The 21,145-nt window shown below is 42.0% G+C and overlaps 2 protein-coding genes across 4 annotated transcripts; one reads left to right on the forward strand and one right to left on the reverse strand.

The window, feature by feature from the left end:
* Positions 1-30: 30 nt before the first annotated feature.
* Positions 31-3,285, reverse strand: mrps18b (mitochondrial ribosomal protein S18B). 2 transcript variants are annotated; one of them, XM_080787741.1, is made up of 7 exons: positions 3,163-3,285; positions 2,443-2,605; positions 1,909-2,006; positions 1,742-1,810; positions 835-901; positions 683-742; positions 31-273 (listed from the first exon to the last, which is right to left on the reverse strand). In XM_080787741.1, the coding sequence occupies exons 1-7, from the start codon at positions 3,241-3,243 to the stop codon at positions 77-79; spliced, it is 735 nt and encodes a 244-aa protein (XP_080643867.1). In that variant the 5' UTR covers positions 3,244-3,285; the 3' UTR covers positions 31-76. The 2 variants fall into 2 exon arrangements, with proteins under 2 accessions (XP_080643867.1, XP_080643868.1); XM_080787742.1 differs by having other exon boundaries at positions 2,443-2,593; positions 3,163-3,265.
* Positions 3,286-4,701: 1,416 nt separating this feature from the next.
* ppp1r10 (protein phosphatase 1, regulatory subunit 10) lies at positions 4,702-19,081 on the forward strand. Of its 2 annotated transcripts, XM_080788119.1 has the most exons (18): positions 4,702-5,007; positions 8,605-8,713; positions 8,855-8,941; positions 9,504-9,639; positions 9,761-9,812; positions 10,067-10,156; positions 10,429-10,557; positions 10,696-10,801; positions 11,061-11,164; positions 11,267-11,391; positions 11,977-12,148; positions 12,263-12,406; positions 12,626-12,872; positions 13,090-13,165; positions 13,660-13,905; positions 14,143-14,260; positions 15,059-15,466; positions 16,958-19,081. In XM_080788119.1, the coding sequence occupies exons 2-18, from the start codon at positions 8,607-8,609 to the stop codon at positions 17,116-17,118; spliced, it is 2,508 nt and encodes an 835-aa protein (XP_080644245.1). In that variant the 5' UTR covers positions 4,702-5,007; positions 8,605-8,606; the 3' UTR covers positions 17,119-19,081. The 2 variants fall into 2 exon arrangements, with proteins under 2 accessions (XP_080644245.1, XP_080644244.1); XM_080788118.1 differs by lacking the exon at positions 16,958-19,081 and having other exon boundaries at positions 15,059-16,117.
* The last annotated feature ends 2,064 nt before the right edge of the window (positions 19,082-21,145 follow it).

Below are 21,145 nucleotides of genomic sequence, written 5' to 3' on the forward strand. Positions count from 1 at the left end.
CTGGAAAATCACTATTTCAGGTACAGTGCACAACAATGTACATACAGTAACTAACAACAATATGGTTATATTATTGTTATTTTTTAAGATAAGCCTTGTACATCTTCTTTACTTTGTCCAGTTCGGTCTCTTCTGGCTCAATGGTGCCATACCATTTATACCATGGTTCACCAGAGTTGAGGCATGGGGGAGGTGGCGTGGACCCCACAGCTTGGTGCTTATTGGAGTAGTCTTCTGTGAATTCCACATTAGGAATCTCAAAGGGCAGAAAGCCTGGAAGAGGAACATTACAGGGTATCAATTGAGGTAGTAACAAAATATAATGTAGCAACCAACATACAGCACTGTTAACCCCATTCAGTATGGGAACCCCTTTTGGTGTTTTAACTAAGCATTACGTAGCATTACGTTATACTTTAGCTGTTGAAAAATAGCAGATCTACAAGCTCCTAGCGTGGCACCTGCCACACTGCGTTTTTAAATCGTGAAAATGTGGTGCATATCTTTGAATATATTCTTTCAGAGCGAACCTTAACTCAAATCTTTGCTTCTCAAATCTCAACATATTTTGAGATTTGGGTCCGTGGCCAAATACAGATAATTCTGGGGCTCCTTGACATGAAATAGTTTGACTGACATAGAAACTAGTAGGGAGTCCATGTTTACACTTAATACAACATACCATGGTCTCGTGCTTTGTTAAGCGTCAGATCCAGTATCTTCTGTTGTTGCATACAAACACCTACAGAGAAACAAAATGTAGCAAATGTTTGTTTGTTCTGCATCAATCCTGGCTCTTGTAGCATAATATTTGAGCTAGAATTATTGGCATACCTGTTCGAGTGGGGTCATACACCATCCCAGTATGTGGATTTATGAACTGCTCCAACAGCTTGAAATTCTGTGGGATGAGGAAAATTATTTGTTGGCCTAATATTTGAACAGGAAGGAAAGCCATAAAAAGTGTATAATTACAGACTCATTGCACTGTTTTCAAAGTCTTAAATAACTTGAAATTGTGCAGATAATGATGCCAAAAAATGGGATCAGAAGCTAAAACGGCACACATCCTCCGATCTTGGTGCTGAGCCAAACTGTTAAAACTAACACATCATGAACAAAAGCAAGGGCTCGCAACTTGCTTTGTAATGCTCCAGGTCACAATCACAGCAGGCAGGACATACAACATTTTGACCGGCAAATTGTCTTTTTCAAGTATCATACAGATTCATACTTGAGATTTGAGAAAGACCAATAAATACAGGTCGAAATGTTATGTCCTGCCTGCTGTGGTTGTACAAAGTGAGTTGCGGAGCCCTTGCTTTTGTTCATTAAAAATAGGGATACCACTGGTTAAACAGTGACGCCAAAAATGAAAGGTTGAACCGTCCATAGAAATCCAAAGAAATTGATTGCAATAATTGGTATATTAATTACGAGTAAGACGCGGGAAGCGAACGCAGCTCGTACATATTTGGGTTTTGGACGTATAGCTCCATATATGGGCACAAAAGGGGCCAGGTCCACAACAAACAAATCACTGGCCCCTTTTGTGGCCATATATGGAGCTGAGTGGACCTGGCCCCTTTTGTGGCCATATATGGAGCTGAGTGATTGCTGATGCAACACACTCCATATTTGGATAGCGGGACAGACACACGGACAGACAGACAGACAGACGCATGCACAGACATGATCTGCTAGGTCTCATAGTAAGTGCTCACTGCATTCGCAAACAGACCTGATGGTGGAGGATGATGTTTGGATCCCTGCAAATTGGACATGCATTCGAGCAGAGTCTGCCTCCCCTCTAAACAAACAAGATGACAGAAGAATTCATGGACTCAAAGTCATGTTTGGCCAATATAAAACATTCAATTATGTAGAATAAAAATAATGTATTCTTACAATGCACTTCTTGCGTGTCTTCTGCGGGGGGATACCTCCTTTGTGGTTCCTCCTATAGCCAGTCCACACTGGACTGCTTCCATAGCGCTCGATGTATTCTGTGTAACAGAATCAGGGTCATTAGTAAGGCAACAAGATAAATTGATTTAAAAACTCATTTAGACCAGAGGATGATTCTACAAATGCCTTCTAAATGCTAACAGTTTTCTGAAAAACTCATGTCTCTCTATGTCAGTCGTTTTCATATCGAGGACCCCCAAAAGATAATACATTCTTCATATATGGGCATAAGGGGACACAGATACATAGCTCTCCTCCATGTATATGGGCATATATTGATGACATCAGGGATCTCCATATATGGGCATGGGAGGAACAATAAAAGGACTGACAAATACAGAGATCCCCATAAAAAGGGGGGCAAATACAGAGATATTCATATGGGCTTGAAGGGGACAAGGACTGACATACAGTAACAGAGATCTCCATAAAAGGAACACGGACGGATGTATGTGGGTTTAGTCTTTTCCTTGCCTTCACTGTCCAGGTAGTCCCAGGGTCTGTCTTTGTAGCGGACATCCACAGCCTCAGCATCCCCATCCCTGGCCGCCGGTGCTGCTGCTGTACACAGCGAGCGGCTTGGCAGCTCAGAAGTCAGAGTCCATAATAACCTGGCAGGTAGCTTCTGGAGACGTGACTGACAGACAGGAAAATACTTCAATTATTCAATCAATCTGAATCAACCAGAAGTTATTTACATCATAAAAAAGCCTGATTTTCTTCCTCGTAGCCTACTACTGTGTATAATTACACATCATCACAACGTCAATTAGCGGTAAGTCGATTATGATGAATTCATGTTCTGTTTTTGGGCTATATATATATTGTATATATTGTCTCTAAATGTTTTGATGAATAGGAACAAGGTGGACCCTCTTGTAAACAAGTGTAGTGCTTTATTGGGTCGTCCACTCACAGTTACCAGTCTTTGTATTGAGTTGTGCTTGAAATGTACTTACTATAATTCTGCAAACTGTTAATAAATATTTCAATCATATACAGCAATTATATTTTAACACATTAATGCATTAGTTTAGGTACAATAACGCGCATTAGGGTTGCTGAATAAAGTGATAGCATACATTGGGTTTGTGTTTCTAAGTCACTCGATCACTACTCTAGCACAAAATAAACACAGCCACACAAACAAAAGCATAAGGCTAGTGCAAATAACAAAATGTATGATCTTGATACCTCGTTATGCTGAACCGAGAATGAAATCAGAGGAGATATTCGAGATAAAATCCTCCCGATGCCTCGTATGGTCGCCGCCATGTTTTCTGTGACGTCACGTGACTGAGTGAGTGGGGTTGAAGGTGAAACCTTGAAAACCCCGAAACATAAATACTTCGTCGTTCTGTGGTGTCGTAACATTGCGTCACCAAGATGCTAGTTTCAGTCACGTGATGTGTTTGTTGTATATCTGCTATTCTGAAACCCCCACCCACCCCCTTTCCCCCTCACTGTATATGTTTTCTTTTTTGCTATATAGAAGTGTAAATTTGTATGTCTCTAATGGTATGATGAATTGAACAAGGTGGACCCTAAGTTGTGTGTAATATTATGCTTTATTGGGTCGTCCACTCACACAGTTAACAGTTTTTTGTATTGAGTTGTGCTTGAAATGTAGGCTACTGTAATTCTGCAAACTGTTAATAAATACTTAAATCAATCAACCAATCAATTCTCCACACTATAGCGTCATTGATTGATTGATTGTTACTTTATTAACAGTTTGCAACAAAAATCACAGGAAAGTACAGTTCAATACAAGGTCTGCTAAGAGGATGTATTGTAAACCTCAAGAAAGCCTATGGATAGTTTCCATTGGGGTCCTTCATATTCAATTCATAGCCATAGGAATATAAATAGTAGGCTAATGAATATACGGTTTCTGTCTTGACTAACTCATATAAATGGTATGTATGGTTATAGGAAGATGTTTTGTTCTCATTTTTTCTTTATAGGCCTACAAGTTTAATTTCTGTGTACTATATGTTGTGTTTGTTTAGAATGTTTTATAACATGTTAGCATGTTTTAGAATCTAGCTATATGCATACAATAACATTTCAATTGGCTAAATGATTCAAACTAGGGAAAAATCATGCTAACTAGTTTCCTAATGACTACGTAACTATAACATTAATAAAGGCATGGCTGGCATGGCTGCAGGGCCTGCAGGCTACCAGGCCATGACCAGGCCCAAATCACTGGGTAGCCATTTTGAATAAATAACAGAAACTAAAAATTATACATGATACCTTCTCTACAACACAGAAAATGTGACCAAATTCGAAAGACATCATAATAATCTCACTAATTCTAAAGAGATATGTGACTTTGAATGTGTAATTTAGCAACAGTTCGTGATTATAAATCGAAGAGGCAGGCGTCCGCCATTATGCTCTTGACGAGGACGCTGAATGTCAGCGCGTGACTAAAGACGCCATCTTGACGCCAACCAAAAATAGGTCAGAGTGACGTCAAAAACGTCACCGATATAAAAGCCAAGTCCCTCCCCGCGGAGCTCATTCCTGGATTTGTTCAGAGGTGAGTAGCGTCAGAAAGTCATCAAGGCTGTTTTTCATCAAAATATCGCGTATTTAGTCTAAAAAGTAACGTTTCTTCGACCACAAAACCTTCAAATACCCAGATAACGGACAAAGACCGAGGAAAAGAAGTGAGATAACGTAAATTTAACGTGCTTTCTTTTGTGTTGTGTTCTTTTCGCAGGTCAAACGTTGTCTTGCTGAAGACAGACTGAAGGGCGTCGAGGACTTTGAACAACCTTTACTCAAATTCAATATTTTTTCTTCACGTAACGGACATTTGATTACTATTTTTGCAACTCCAGTTTGTTCCTGAAGGAAAAGCTAGCGTTTAGCTACCACAACTACCCCCCCATAAAGCAGTTTTTCATTATCTATAAAACCATGAAGGTTAACGATATAAAACTGATGAAATAAGAGAGCTATATAAGTGGCTGTAAAGCACACTATAATAGTCCCGAGACGCTGAAGGATCTATAAATACCAATAGTAAGTTGATTTTGAAGCTAAATTTAACCCGACATTAATCAAATGAACTAGCCATAGGCTTAGAGGAAGTTGCTAGCTAGGCTAATCAGGCTACTATTTAATTTTTTTTTTATTAAAAATGATTGTAAATCAAGTTAGCTTAATGAGCTCACACAGGAAAGTGTACGGAGATCCAATAACGCTCCGTTTCTTTGTGTGTGAGACGGGATTTGACGAGAACTAATGCACCCGATATATATATAAGTGGTAAACGTTAAATTTGTAAACAATAAGCAATCTATTCATAAAGATTGCCCTTTTACCCTTATAAAGAAATGTCTGTTTGCTTATGAAGTCGGATTTTCTGTCTGCCAGGTATGTGATCATGCTCAATCAAGGGCTGGGGCTCCTTGGAACGAACACAACCCACCGCAATCTATACATAAAGATTGCTTCATTTTATAGTCCTGCCGATTTGTGGATTTGTTTGTTTTGTCTCAAAATGATGAAGCACCACGTACGGTGCGTATGCGATGATGATGTCGCTAATGATAGACGCAGCCTAGGGTACAATCAGTTTTGAAACAAACATGAGATGGTGTGTACTCTGCAATCTGCGGATAAAGATTGCAGGAGGATGAAGGAAGGCTCGAGGGGAGGAATGAAATTAAGCCAGCGCTTCTTTCCATGTTACACTCAGTTGGGACTGACGACAACAACCATGAACCATATGGATCAGTTGCTTTGCGACGCGTCGGTTGAGAACAACGGTCGGCAAGGGGCTTTTTGTCCTGTCTTGGAAGCGACAGTTTGGGGAGTATAGATAAGTTTTAAAGAAAACCCCGTCTGTCTGGGTGACAGTTTGGAGTTTGTTCCCTGTGCCGAGGAGGGGAAGGAAGTGAACCAGGACTTGGTTTTCTTTCTGTAGTAGGATCCAGCGTAGCCGGTTTTTAATCTTTCGTGTAGCGAGAGTGAGAGCGCCGTTGGTTCCTTTTGTACTGAGGAAGGTTGGGGATTGAACTGGTTAACTGACTCACGAGGGCGGGGCTTTTAGATGTTTTTCCAGATCACGAGCGCCTCCCTACACCCCGCCCCCTCCCTCTCTTGTGACAGATGAGTTGTTCAGTGTTCGCAGCGGGGCGACCATAGATATATCTATGGGGGCGACTAGCAGCCGTTCATTCAATGACTGATGGCAAAAACCTTTTATTATATTACTGAGTGTATAAATGTAACCCACGTGTACCCGTAGGAGTACAAGTTGGCTACATTTGTATGACCAAGAGTTCCACATGGATTAATTTAACACTGAATATTTTACAGACTCGGCTCTCTTATATAACAGCATGTCACTTGATACACTTTGTGTCCTTTCTTCAGGTCCAGGGCTAATGCTTTTACCGTACCGTCTGCAATTGTGACAGATATTGGATTACAGGCACATCTTATATAGTAGACTGCAAATAAATTTGTATTAACAGTAGCCTAATATTTATGGGGTATTAAGGTGTGTATTATCCACAATTTTATATAATTTATAATGCAATAACACCATATTTGTTTCACTGTAGGCCCAGAACAACTAATTGTCTTTCTTCCAATGAACTATAGGAGCCCAGACGATGCTGTATGTATAACAAATTGTGACATTTACAGGAATTGAGTAAATTCAACAGTGTTGTGGAGGTCTGAGGCAATATAAAACTTCTACTACTACAGTTATGCGGGTAAGACCAAACTGATTCCTCACGTCATAACACTAGGAATTTACATTAGCCCTACATTAATAATCCCAATAATAAACGCATACACATAAATATTAAACCCAGTTGAAAGTCTTGAATTATGTAGTCTGTAATGTGCACTGAAAAAGGATGCATGCAAATTAAAATCCCCAAACATGTACGAAAGCAGAGATGAAACATGAACATAACACTAAGATCTGTACATTTAGACGGCCTACACACTAAAACAGGTAAAACAGTATAATGGTGGTCTGTGCACTGTGGATTTTGGGATCCCTTTTGACCGTGTGGGCTGACCTCAGATAGACCTACTGATAAGACAAAACCACCCACAGTGAACCTATGACCACCATGTCAGTTAAGATGTGCATTACATAAAGAGATAGAATCTTTTGTCATAAAATATATACTGTCCATTCGGGTTTCTGCAGCGACCATTAATGTGTATGTACGCCATTGCTTTGTTGTGTTGCATAATCTAGACTAGCTCGTCATGGCTGTCAGTTTGTGTTGACAGAAACTAACCTGCAGGGGGCAGTAAATGTCGAATTGTGCCCTGTGGATGAGTGACTGACTGACTGACAGTTGCCATGGATGTCCTGAACAGACTACCCAAGCAAGGAATATATTGCAGTCTAATAATCACTGGACATTTTACTATATTCATATTTTGATTTGAATATATTTGTTATACATTTTATGTCTACAATTCATATATATTTAAAAAAAAAGATGAATTATAGTAGGCTAAATACAGTTTAGTTAGAATCATCACAATATACGATTATCTATAATAGCATTTGTGACTTGTTTGTGTTTCTTCCACTTAGTCTTTTTGTCATAAGATTCATTATAATTCAAGGGGGAAAGATTTTGTGTCTAAATGAGTTTTCTGTTAAAAAAAAAGAAAAGAAAAAGATCCTAATTACTGTGAAGTTCTGTTCCTGTTTCTCGTCCTCTAATCTTTTCCTGCCCCCCCCTTCCTTTTGTTTTCATACATTTATATTAATGGTAAAAGACAGAAATATGTGTTTGCATTTTGTTATGCACATCGACTTCTGAATAAAATTCCTTTTTGTTATTAATGAATATTACTTTTGCAATGTCCATATATATATAAACAGCTGATTGAATATCTTGCTCACTGCATCACTGCTGCGTTGTTGATTAAGCATTGAGCAAGAACAGAATGTTGCCCCCACACACTGAAGTGTGAGCTCCAAGAGAGAGGAACAGAATGTTGCCCCCACACTGAAGTGGCTGTGGCACGGCTCTGTGTGAGCTCCGAGAGAGGAGGAATAGCAGCAGTGTGTGGTGTGGTGGGGGAGGGTTTCACTGGCCCTCTCAACCACATCCCTGCTGAGGTGATGGAAGTTGGCCCACTGAGACAGGGCAAATATTTGAAGTGAGATAGACCAGCACAAGGCAGCTCCGGAAAACGAGCTGGACGTGCCCAGTACTGAAGCAAAACAAAGTGTTGGTGGCTTGCTGGGTTTTGCCCCAGAGGCTATGCTCTCTTTGATTTCGGTGTGTTGTTGACACGGTGCACGGCCATTGGTGTTGTAGACACGGGTATATTTCTGAGTGTTTTTGATATTGGATTTCATTAGTCTGGGATGAGTTCTGTGTGACCTCACAAATTAGTTATCTTTAAAATGGCTTAGAGGTGGTGTTCGTTCCAGGGTTCTCAGTCCTATTTGGCAGACAGTCTTTCTGATGCATATGATACAAATGTATGCTTATCTCCAGATGAAAGATTGACTTATTAACACTGCATTTCCAGCCTGCCTATCCAGATGAAAGATTAATTTATTAACATATGTGCATTTCCAGCCTGTTTTTGAATTTATGCTAAATGTCTGGTTTATTTCAGCAATGACAATGGGGCCAGTGGATCCCAGAGAGATATTGAAGGGAGTGGAGGCACTTCTGGGGAAAGATGGAGAACTCCGCAGCCTGGAGGGAGTCCCCAAAGTGTTTAGGTGAGGAGCAGACGATTACATTTGGCATGCCGCTCTGTTAACTGTTCAGTATTCAACCGCCTGTGTCTCCCAGAAGCCAACTGGTTTAATTATTGTATTATGCTTATATTAATGTGTATACATTTGCTTCTTTGTGCGCAGTTTAATGAAAGCCTCTACCAAGATGGCCAGCAGATGCATGTACTTGAACATCCTACTACAGACTAAATCTCACGACATTCTCAACAGGTAAGCTTGGGTGTATGATTATGTTTTACCAGTGTAGAGATTGGTGCACTAAAATGATGTTGATCAAATGTGAATGGTGAACTGTGGATTAAAATTCAGTGGTTTGAATCTACAAGGGAAGGTTCACAAAGGGCCAAATATATGAAATAGTTGTTTTATTGAGTGCTCTCAAGAGAACAGGCAGCAGTGTATATATCCTGCTCTGATCTATTTAATTGTTACGTTACATATACGTTATATATACATACAGGAATAACGCACTCATTAAGTGAAATTACTTTGGCTATACTATTGGCATGCATTCAAGATTTTGCAGCCCTTCCATTGAAGTTTCATATTCGTAGCAAGGAAGGAAGCAATCTTAACATTGTACGCTGCACAAACACGGGTACACATTTACATACAGTGTTTACATTCACAACATGGCTATATATATATATATATATATATATATATATATATATATATATATATATATATATATATATATATATAGATATAGGATGAACACACACAGGACTTTGTTCTGTGAGTTTATAGTTCTCTCTCTTCTTCCGTCCAGGTTCATCCGTGTGGGAGGATACAAACTGCTGAACTCCTGGCTGACCTATGCCAAAACCACAAACAACACGCCTTTACTGCAACTGATCCTGCTCACCCTGCAGAAGCTGCCTCTCAAGGTGGACCACCTCAAGCAGGTACTGCACTCGTACAAGTCTGCATGCATGCCTCAAGCTGGCCATTGTTACTGTCATATGATTTCTTCTCTCGAGGAGTTCATATTTTCTAAAGCCTTGTCCTTTTCCCCCCTAATTTTAGAACAACACAGCCAAGCTGGTGAAGCATTTGAGCAAGAGTGGAGAGACAGATGGTGAGTTTCTGTCCCAACCAATTTGTATGCTACAATACTGCATGTGCCTTGATATAGTCCCAATTGTTGACTTGCTGTTTATGTCCAGCAAGCACTAAACACATTATCAGCTCTGAATGCACACATGGCAGCATTTTTGTTCCCATTGTAAAAAAATCAATGATAAACAAGGCAATGCTGTGACATAGACGGTGGACATGCAGGTGCTCCATGTGGTTTAATTCTCTAATATTTCCCCTGTGTTTCTCCTTCAGAGTTGAGGAAGTTGGCATCGGTGCTGGTAGAGGGCTGGATGGCTATCATCCGCTCTCAGAGCGGCGCTCTGAGTGCGAACTCCCCTGCAGGTAATGGTTGCTGCAGTTTTATGTAAATTCTTCCTTGTCACATGCCCCCATGTGCGCACGCACACACACACACACACACACACACACACACACACACACACACACACACACACACACACACACACACACACACACACACACACACACACACACACACACACACACACACACACACACACACACAACAAATATTGTCCCTTTCAACACCAATTATAGCTGCCTGATTGCATCCTGGTATGTAACTCTCTGTCTCTCGCTTTTGTGTTTCTCAGATAAGAAAAAGAAGAAGGAGGAGGGCAAAGTGCCCATGCGAGATCTGAAGGAAAAGCCTGGTGAGGATGACAAGAAAAAGGAGAAGCCCAAAGCTCATGCACCCAGCCATGCAAAGATCCGCTCCATAGGTAAATCCCCCTTTAAACAAAAGGAAAAAAATCATCAATGTTGAATTCTGAAGTGAAAAGATAAATGTCTTTTAAGTCTGTATTCTCAAAATGCTGAATGAAAAATTCAAACTGTGGTGTTTTGTGTGCTCTCTACAGGGTTAGAGATGGATACGCCCACCCCTCCCCCGGCCAAGAAGGCCCCCATGCCTCTACAGCTCGGCGACAAGTACAACATCAAGCCTGCTGTACTCAAGAGGCCTAGGTATATATCTTCTCTCCAGAGTTTCTGAACGCCTTCCAGCATCACACAATTTGAATTCTAATGGTCCACTTTAGTCCATTCTTACACGCATCCTTTACATTTTTACACTTGAAATATATAAATTCAGAACATTGCAGCATACTGTATGCTGTGGCCATTGGGAGTTGATGGCTTGTTTACTCTTGTGTGCTGGCACTGCTGGCCTCAGGTGGTCGAGAATGGTACTGACGCTTGTCTTATGTCTTCTTTTGGTCAACAGCGCCAATCCTCCAGATGCTCCGCCGGTTGAGAAAAAATACAAACCTCTAAACATGCCATCCAACTCTGCCAAAGAAATCAAAGTGAAGATCATTCCAGCTCAACGTAAGTACATGCATACATAATCAATAATGATGAGATTGCTGCGTGTATTGTGGTTAATAGAAACCTACTAACTTTTCCTCTCTCCTCTTGTCTTCGATGCAGCGATGGAGTGTACTGGCTTCTTAGATGCACTCAACTCTGCACCGGTGCCTGGTATCAAAATCAAAAAGAAGAAATCCGCTACTAGTCCAACCAACACAAAGGCTGTTTCCCCCACAACCAACAAGGTAATCAGTCAATCAGAATAAAACGGAAGTAGAAATTAGTTATTTTAACCCATTTAGACCCGAGGACGATTCTACAAATGCCTTCTAAATACTGACAGTTTTCTGAAAAACCCATGTTTCTATGTCAGTGGTTCTCAAAGAATGTTAGGTCAATGATATGTATTTGGCCACCGACCCCCATCTGAAAATGTTGTTCCAGGGACCCCTCAGAAGCAAAGATTTAGAGTTAAAAACGTTCACTCTGAAAGAATATATATTCAAAGATTTGAGGCACATTTTCACGATTTTCCAAAAATAGCAGACCTACAAGTTCGTAGCACGGCACTCGGTGCCACGCTATGAGCTTGTAGATCTGCTATTTTTCAATAGCTAAAGTATAACATAATCAAATAAACACCAAAAGGGGTTCCCTCCCAGAATAGTTGAAGAGATATCAGAAACAAACAAGAAGCTACATTCAAACTCTTAGTTGTTTTACATTTTCCCCACTGTGCTCACTTTGGCTACTGTCTACTCTAGACGTCTATGGCGGTATCTAACCAACAGATGCTCTCTTTTGTCTCCCTGGCTATCGCTGTCCTCCAGGCCAATCCATTTGACACCAAGCCCATTAGCTACCCATCACCAACATCATCGACTGCCAAGCCTTCATCTCCAGAGGCCACCGCTGCTTCCACCACCCCGCCTCATGAGACCCCGGAACTGGAACAACCTGGGACCCCCGTTCCCATGGAGGAAACCGAGGTTGCTGAAAGCGGTATGAATGCTCTACAGTCTACAATCATCATAACACATGAGTGCTATATATGGACTCTTGAACTTCTTAATGAACTTATTATTAATTCAACCCTTTTTCCATTTTCTTTTCTAGGCGAGAAGCCCAACGCACTGGCAGAACCACGAGGCGAGGAGGAAACCTTGACTAAGAAAGGCAAAAAGAAGAAGAATGTACACTGGGCAGAGGAAGAGACGCTTAAAGAGTACTTCTACTTTGACTTGGATGAAACGGAGAGAGGTGAGGGCTTCTACTATTACGCTGTTGCTGTGCTTTTGTTCAATTCTATTTTACCAGGAAGTAACGGCAAGAGAAACGTGGCCAGAACACTAATAACTACTGTGCAAAACGTTTCTGACATGCAAAGTGAAACGGAAAAAACAAAGCCAGTTAAATAACCACCATCATATTATAATTTCCGACAATTTAATCATGACTTGTCTTCCTTTTTCTCAATAGTTAACGTCAACAAGATCAAGGACTTCAGTGAGGCCGCCAAGCGCGAAGTGATGATGGACAGGCAGACGTTTGAGGCGGCCAGGCGGCTGTCTCACGACACCATGGAGGAGAGGGTCCCCTGGACGCCGCCTCGGCCCCTAACGCTCACCGGTAGCCTGGTCGTTTTTGGGACCAACAGCACGGAGAAGCTCTCGCAGAGGGACCGGGAGATGGGCATTCTCCAGGAGATCTTCCTCAGCAAAGACAGGTAGATCTAGATTTAAATCAACGTTGTGCTATCATGCCGGTCGCCATTATATGGAGTTGTTTGACGTGGTTATGGCCTGTGTAATTCTATACTCATTAATTCTTGTGCTGTTTAAAAAAAAATGGTAAACAACTATGTAATTCCATTTATTTGCTTATTCATTTCAAATTTGTTGACGTTTGAGAACTCAACTGGCGTATGTATGTGTGTTTTCCAGTGTACCTGACAGCCCACATGAACCTGACCCAGAGCCTTATGAACCTATGCCACCCCGGGTCATTCCCCTGGATGAGGTAACATACATTACTTTACTTACTTACATTACCTTAACTCACACTCGTGCCTAGGCGCACAATGTTGTCCCGCACAGAAAATGGCAGATCTACAAGACGCGCATCACTTGGTAGAGGTGCTGGGTTCAAAAGCAGCATCAGAAAAAGAGTAAAGAACTCGCACGCTCACCTGCTCCAAAAGTTATACTTTATTGACGACGTTTCGAGCCACGGCAAATTTGACCAGATGAAGAGCCTTGGCTCGAAAAGGTTGTCAATGAAGTATAACGTTGTGCGAGATCCACAAGCTCACATGCGTCGGACACGTCCTGAGCTTTTGTATGTGTATTTTCGGCGTGGGACAACATCTTAGGACTTAGTATAAATCAGGCTTCCCTCTTTTCTCATTCTGTTTTAAACATGTACTTTTCTCTATCCTCAGTTTCTCTTCTCTTATTCCTCACACACACGTCTTTTAGCTTAGCATGCTAACTCTGTTTTCACGGTGCGTTTAGGACTCCAGCATGGCGGACGAGAGCTACATGGAGCCGATGGACACCACATCACAGCAGAGTGCCAACATGGCCCAGAACGAGGGATCCAAGCTACCCCCCGTCCTGGCCAACCTCATGGGCAACCTGGGCAGCAGCGGCCTCCTGGCCAACCTGGGCACCAGCGGCCCCAACCCTCAAGCCACAGGCGCCGTCGGCAACCCTGTGCCGTCCAACGTGAATGTACAGGAACTGCTCACCTCTATCATGGTAAAAAAAAAGAAAAAGAATGCCTCTCTATTCATGTTGCTTATTTTGTTTCTATGGCGTTTTTTGTAGCTGTCTAATCAGACTGGGTGGGGACACCAGGTGTCAAAAGGTGGACCCACCCGGGGTCGGGAAGCACTAGTTTATGTGTACCTGTGTGAACTGAATAATTGGTAATTGATACATGATGATGATGATTGTACTGTATTTAGTAACTCTGTGTGTCTGTCCCTTCTTAAGGGTGCTCAGGGCAACCAGTCTACGGAGGACCTCATCAAACAGCCGGACTTCTCTGATAAGATCAAACAGCTGCTGGGCTCCCTGCAACAGTCCCAGAACCAGAATGGACCTCCACCAGGTAAAATCACCTTTCCTCTCTCTCGTCCCAGGTCCCATTTAGGCCTGACGTAAAAAAAAGTCTTCTAAATTCTATCAGTGGTGCTCCATATTTTATGTCAAGGACCCCCAAATATATATGTAGGCTAACTGGCCGCCGACCCCCGTCTGAAAATATGTTGTTCCAGGGATCCCCCCAGAAGAAAAGATTTGAGTTAAAAACGTTCGCTCTGAAAGAATATATATTCTTACAAGCTCGTAGCGCGGCACTCTGTGCCGCACTATGAGCTTGTAGATCTGCTATTTTTCAATTACATAATGCTTAAAACACCAAAAGGGGTTCCCGCCCAGAATGGGTTAGCCACTTGAACCCCAGCATCCCATATTCTGGACCTGGGGGGGGGACATTCACCCAATAGTTAATTCACCCAGTGGAACTGGCAGTCAAATATAGAGGGTATACGCATGCCATCATCATCATACCCGGAAGTAATGTGGGAACGCCTAAGGGAGTGGCAATTTCTTTTTTGGCCTTGACAGTCCAAACATCCAAACGGAAGTCCTATCTGATTGCATTAAACAATGTTAAACGACATTAAACTCACGTTGCCACTCGATTATGCCATTCGTGGTTCTCAAAGTGTTCCAAATAGTTCCAAATAGACAAAACTAAACATTTTGAGAACCACTGTTGTTTTACAAAATAATAGGCTGAGCCAAATATTATTGCCGCTTCAACTCCCGGACAAAGTGAAGAAGTTACATTTTTTGTAATGTTCATTTTGTATTTGTTTGTTTTGTTGTATTCTTTCCTTCTCAGTTGTGCCAGGTGGTCTGCTGGGTCACGGTCCGCCCATGAACAACATGAGCAACATGAACATGCAGATGCCAATGAACGGCTACCCGCCCAACAACAACCCGCCCGGAGGACCGCCGCCCCGCTTCAACCACCCCCCGCCCCCGCACAACCACGGGCCCCCCGGCTTCAACGGCGGCCCCGGGGGCCCCGGCGGCCCCCGCATGATGGGCCCCCCGCCGGGCCAGGGCCGCGGCGGGGGAGACAACGGAAACTACTGGGGAGGCGACGACTCCATGAGGGGAGGCGGCGGGGGGCCGCCGCACCGCGGGGGAGGAGGAGGTCACTTCCACCGCGGGGGAGGAGGACGGGGGCGAGGAGACGGCTTCAGGGGACGAGGACGGGGCGGACCCAGAGGAGGACACATGAATGGTACGTACACTCTGACATCTTTAGTCCTTTTGATTTGTTCCTATAGGGTTGTTCAAAAGCTGCAATCTGTAACTTTTGTGGGGATTCTAACCCCCGGTCGGTCTCTCCTGCATGATGATATGTCAAATGTTTTACCCGCTCCCTCGAGAGGGGATGCCTGCTAGATCGATTTGCACTTAGGATCTTCAGGCAGACTTGCTTGTCAACGAGTAGGTGTTATTAGACCCAACACCAGGGTCTGAAGGTCCCTGCACACAGAGCGCTTTTCTCCATCGGTTTTCCGAAAAACGCATCCAGTGTGCAACCACCTTTTAATGTGTCAATGGGAGAGTAGGGAGACCACCTCCACCAACTGCACAGGTACTAGTTTGTATTGTATTAACATACGCTTATCGTACTGATTGGTTTCTTAAAATACACAATTTCATTCATAAAATAAGTTCCGGATTGCAGCTTTAAAATATAATTATAATAATTATTAGTTTTATCTGTTGTTGTCTTTACATGTTTTTGTATTTCGACATTTTGTTGTCTGGATCCGAAAGTGTGTTCACTAGGTGGGGGATGCTTAGCTTTTTTTATGCATGTCGTTAAAAAGTTTGAAATATCCATGTTGTTCTGTTTGTATTTTGTGCAAATAAAAAGAAATAAATAAAAGACGGGTTCTTTCTTTTAAGTCATGATTTCCTGACTCACTCACTCAAGTCACTCCCAATACCACAACGTTCCTGCTGTATTATGTCCGCATCAGATCCATGTTATCAGGGCAGGGCTGAACGCAGAATGACGGCACACGTATGTGAAAAAACAGGAGTGGTCTTTTTAACTACATGAACCTAGCCTACTGTACCTATTCTGGTAATCATAGTCATAATAGGCAAACTACACTAAACCAGGCAGAAATAAGAGCTGTGTGTGTGTGTGTGTGTGTGTGTGTGTGTGTGTGTGTGTGTGTGTGTGTGTGTGTGTGTGTGTGTGTGTGTGTGTGTGTGTGATCTTGTAACAGATATTTGGTGTAGGGTGAAACCACGAGCTGTCCTAGTACAGAGCCCTGGGGGGACATCCCCTGGTCTATTCATTATATAACATGACATGGCCTGTGAGGCTGGTTCCAGAGGTTTACACGCATGTGCAGCACTGTGGGAGATGATGATGTACTTAATGTGACATGTGGTGCAGCTGGTCTACTGGCGCTCGGCTCATTCATAGTGCTAATCTTTCTGCCAGTGCTGTCACTGAATGTTCTCTGCACTAAGTTCTCTCTGCTCTGACATGGTTTTTATAATGTGCTGAGCAGGGGTTAATTAATGTGCAGCAGAGCCTGAACACACCCAAGATCAAATATAATATTCACACCCAGCATTTCAAACATGTGTGTACACTTGCATTTAAAAATGTCCTCATATAAGCTGCTAATGTTCTCAATCTATTAGTGAGTTGTATCTGACTGAAATAAGGTGGTTAACTCCTTCCCTCTTCTTCCTCCTCCAGATAGGTCAAAGAGGCCTGTGTGTCGTCACTTCATGATGAAGGGGAACTGTCGATACGAGAGCAACTGTGCTTTCTACCATCCCGGCATAAACGGCCCCCCGCTGCCCCCCAATCACCCTGCACACAACCTGCACAACCAACACTCTGAATACGGCCACTAGAGGGAGCAGTTCCACTGCAAAGACTGGCTCCTCCATACTATAAATGAACCATTTTTTCCTCCTAAAACGGCAACACTACCTACAATACAATGTATTGGGACTTCTCTGAAGACACGTGGGTACAACGAGCAGGACGAAGGCCTTCTTCTTAACGAGTTCTTTCCCGCCGCAGCTGCGAGGCAACACGACCTACCGCGATATGATTCCCTGAAACAAAGCTCCGCTTTGCTTTGCTTCAATCAAGGACACAAAGGATGCATTTAAATGTAGGGGCCATGATAACCTGATCATCAATGTGTTCCTACACATTTTATTGGTGCTCTCATGTTTTAACTGTCCATTCAGTAGAACGTTCCACTCTCTTGACCATTCATTTTTTTTATTTTTCTGAAGGCGGCTGTTCATCCGCCCTATATCCTCCTCAGCACTGTAACCATTTGCCTTGACTAGGGCCCCATCATCCTCCACACCACTAATATAGTCATACATACCATAGGGATATAGGTCTGAATTAAGACGGTTTACACTGGAATGAAATGAAGCAGTGTGAACAGTGTCTCTTCCAGACTAGATTCTAGTTACCTCTGAAATGGAGGCCATTGCACTGGTGTTTCAACTGTGGTTTCCTTTATTATTATTTTCCAACTCACGTCAGTTAGAAGATGTGGTTTTCATTTCATTGTCCAGAGGCCACACTTTGTACCTTTTTGTGGCTAAATGGCAACTAGATCAAAGAGGGACGGGGGGAGAAAAGTGAATGTTGTATTTTTTACCAAATAAGCCCGTCTTTGGATGTTGCTTGCTAGTTTATTTTGCCATTATTATTTTTGGTTTGGTTGTAATTTCTTATTTGATTGTTCTTGACCCCCTGACCCCACCCAGCTAGTTGTGGGATGTTTTCAAGTCATGTCATGATCGTAACCTGATTGAGTGGTGTTTTAATCAAACCTTCAGAACAATTTTTGGGAAGCACTTTAGAAACTTTGAGGGCCAACTTGAAGCTGCCTCCTACCATGTGTCCTGCCTGCTGCTTTTTGTCCTGTGCTACAAACGTAGCTTTGATTTACTATGGCTAGGCCCCTAGGTGCCCCTCCCACCCCCCTAGAGAACAAACAGAATATAGGACTGAAAACTGTTGTTTCAGTTAACACTACGTGTGTGTTCTACTGAACTGATAAAAGGCCAAGTGCATTCTTCTTTAAGTGACCGGTACTGAATGTTGAGAGCTTTGTAGTTCATTCCATTAATGGCCAGAATAAGGACTGAACGTTTCTTTGAAGACTCTTTATCAAGCCCTGTATTCATTGTAAATGAGGTCTCCCCCCCACACCCCCGTGCTGGCTTCAACTGCTTGTATAAGATTTTTTTTTACCAACTATACTTGAAGCAGGCACCTCTGCATTATGACAATCCTGACAGTCATATTGCCATGACGTCCTGTGAAGTGCTTCTTTGTCACGCTTAATTTATACGAAAATGGCCAGATCTACAAGCTCTCACACAAGGGTTGTAGATTCGTTGTGAGACACTGTCGTATGGCGAAGTATAAATTGGGCTTCGGGGCCACCTCGTCCTCGCTCACGTCTATATTCGACTTGTTCTGTGTAGTTAAATGTGATAATTCATCAGTGTTAAAAAGAAGTCCCGTTCATAAGGAAGGATCAACTTTATTCTGTGGGTCAGTTATATTTAAATGTTTTCTATGAAAACAATGACCTTTGTGTCTCTTGTGGGACTGTAGTGTATTTTTTGTTTTTGCCCCCTTCCCCCCCCCCCAACCCCACCTCTTGTTTTGATACGAAGTTGATAATATTGATCTCTTTTACGATGGGGTCACCTTTTTCTTTCTTTTTTTATGTTTTGTTTGTATAAAATGTCTGTATTGATGTGTCTGTGCATCCATACACATTCATATGATCAGTATAAGTATTTTGTACAATATTGAATAAATGTCTGAAAATTATTTCCTGTGTTGCCGTGGAGTACTTCAGACGATTGTTGTCTCGGTTAAACAGTATTTAACCCATTTAGGCCTGACGTCGAAAATTAAAAAATGTCTTCTAAATCATGACATGTTTCTATATCAGTGGTGCTAAATATTTAGCACTTGGTGCCGCGCTATGAGCTTGTAGATCTGCTATTTTTCAATAGCCCCGTCCCGTCTAGAATTAAGAGAAGACAGGCATGTTCTAAATGGACACAGCTCATAGCCTACCATATAGACATGACTAATAAGACAGATAGAAAATGAGTGGTACAAAACTTTAATATGTTTACCAATCTAGTCTAAAGGACTAAAGGAGACCCTGGCAGGGAGTGAAAGTGGAACCAATGGCATCTTGTGATACCTGCTTATTTAGTTTTAAATTCGTATTTGATCAATTTTATAATAGTGAATTGATGGGCTCTTAAAACCCATTTCCTACAATGCGTTATTGTCCCAGTTCAACCCAGGTTGTTTGCTTAGCCAATAGTATTAGGTCTTTTACAACCTGCATAAGATCCGTGTTATCAGGGCGGGGCTGAGCGCAGATGGCATATGGGGAAACAGGTGAGAACAGGAGTGGCCTTTGACTTTAACCCTGCCCTCTTGTTCAAATATTGACCCGGTTCTGTGACAACATAGATCGAGTGAAAGGTACGTAGTGAGAGAAGGAGGGTTAAGGACACCTCAGCACTACCTGCTCCCACATCCGTGTTAGTTACAGCTCGTTCTGTTACTATGCAAAAAGAACACGAGTAAAAACTGACACGTCCATTTTTTACATTCAGTTATACTGTGTGTCTGTCTGGTCCTTAATTGTCCCTTACAAACGAGGTTCTTATTTTCAATTAGTAGTTGATTTTCCACAACTTTTTATTGTGCGTTTTTATTCTCCTTTTTGGTTTTTTTTAATAAACTTTTTCCCCCTTTCCCTATTGCAAATTTGTGTAGCAAATTATGATTTGCAATACTAGTGTTGCAAATTCAAGTACTGAAATTTGCAGTGAATTGCTAATTCACTGCCACATGGTTACATGAAAGATATGATATGACGAATTCCTGTTCTGTTCTTTAACTACATAGAAGTGTCTATTTGTTTGTCTCTAAATGTTTTGATGAATTGAACAATGTGGACCCTGTTGTAAACAAGTGTAAGGCTTAATTGGGTCGTCCACTCACAGTTAACAGTCTTTGTATTGAGTTTGTGCTTGAAATGTACTGTAATTCTGCAAACTGTTAATAAAGATTTCAATCAATCAATCAAAAAGAATAGTTAGGATGGCTTAAAAATGATGAGTGCACATAAAATATAACAAAGGAAACCGTTTGCAATCCTATAATGCAATTCATAGTTTTGTACTGGTGTTTGCGTAGGCCTACACTTACAATTTGACCTGCTTGGGGCTGAGTTGAATGTTAGATCATTTGTTGTCATGACAAGTTCAACCGTGTCTAAAGTTGTCAGGCAAAATGTCCAGGCTACAAAAGAACCACAATGACGTCACAGTGTCAATAAGGAAGCATCCCTGTCTTCAAGCATGAGTTCCTGTTAGGTAAGATGCTGCATCCTAGTTCAGTTACAAACCACACAACAATGTTGGTTGATTGTTGGAATAATTTATTAACAGATTGGAGAATTACAGTAGCCTACATTTCAAGTACAACAATACAAAACTTAACTGTGGACAACACCATAAATAAAGCATTACACTTGTTTACAATAGGGTCCACCATTTTCAATTCATCATGACACGGGTGCGTTCGGAAATACCGCACCGGAGCGCACTCGCCTATTAGTTTGCATTGCACAGTGTGCTCAGTGCGCTATTTCCGAACGCACCCGGTTGCAGCCGTCCCTAGGTGCCATTTGAGAGCGGTTTTGAAGGAGTCAAGGGATTTGCATGTCTTACTTAATGACTGTCTGTTGGTAGAGTGTTCCACATTTTAGTGGCATTCCACGAAATTAATTTAGTCCCTTTGTGCCGAATCTGGGTTGCACATGGTTTGTTGAACTCCCTCTGGTGTTGTGGGTGTGTACTTCGG

The sequence above is a fragment of the Protomyctophum bolini genome (assembly GCF_963924005.1).
Source record: "Protomyctophum bolini genome assembly, chromosome: 17".
Lineage (NCBI taxonomy): Eukaryota > Metazoa > Chordata > Actinopteri > Myctophiformes > Myctophidae > Protomyctophum > Protomyctophum bolini.

Bases quoted from the DNA above. Each gene is read 5' to 3' on its own strand.
- mrps18b (XM_080787741.1), bottom strand. From the start codon at position 3,243: ATGGCGGCGACCATACGAGGCATCGGGAGGATTTTATCTCGAATATCT. The intron at 2,007-2,442 runs GCAAGGAAAAGA...TCTGTTACACAG, and splicing joins GGACTACCTGGACAGTGAAG to AATACATCGAGCGCTATGGA. The intron at 1,811-1,908 runs GTAAGAATACAT...TTGTTTGTTTAG, and splicing joins AGACACGCAAGAAGTGCATT to AGGGGAGGCAGACTCTGCTC.
- ppp1r10 (XM_080788118.1), top strand. From the start codon at position 8,607: ATGACAATGGGGCCAGTGGATCCCAGAGAGATATTGAAGGGAGTGGAG. The intron at 8,942-9,503 runs GTAAGCTTGGGT...TCTTCCGTCCAG, and splicing joins TCTCACGACATTCTCAACAG to GTTCATCCGTGTGGGAGGAT. The intron at 14,261-15,058 runs GTAAAATCACCT...TTTCCTTCTCAG, and splicing joins CCAGAATGGACCTCCACCAG to TTGTGCCAGGTGGTCTGCTG.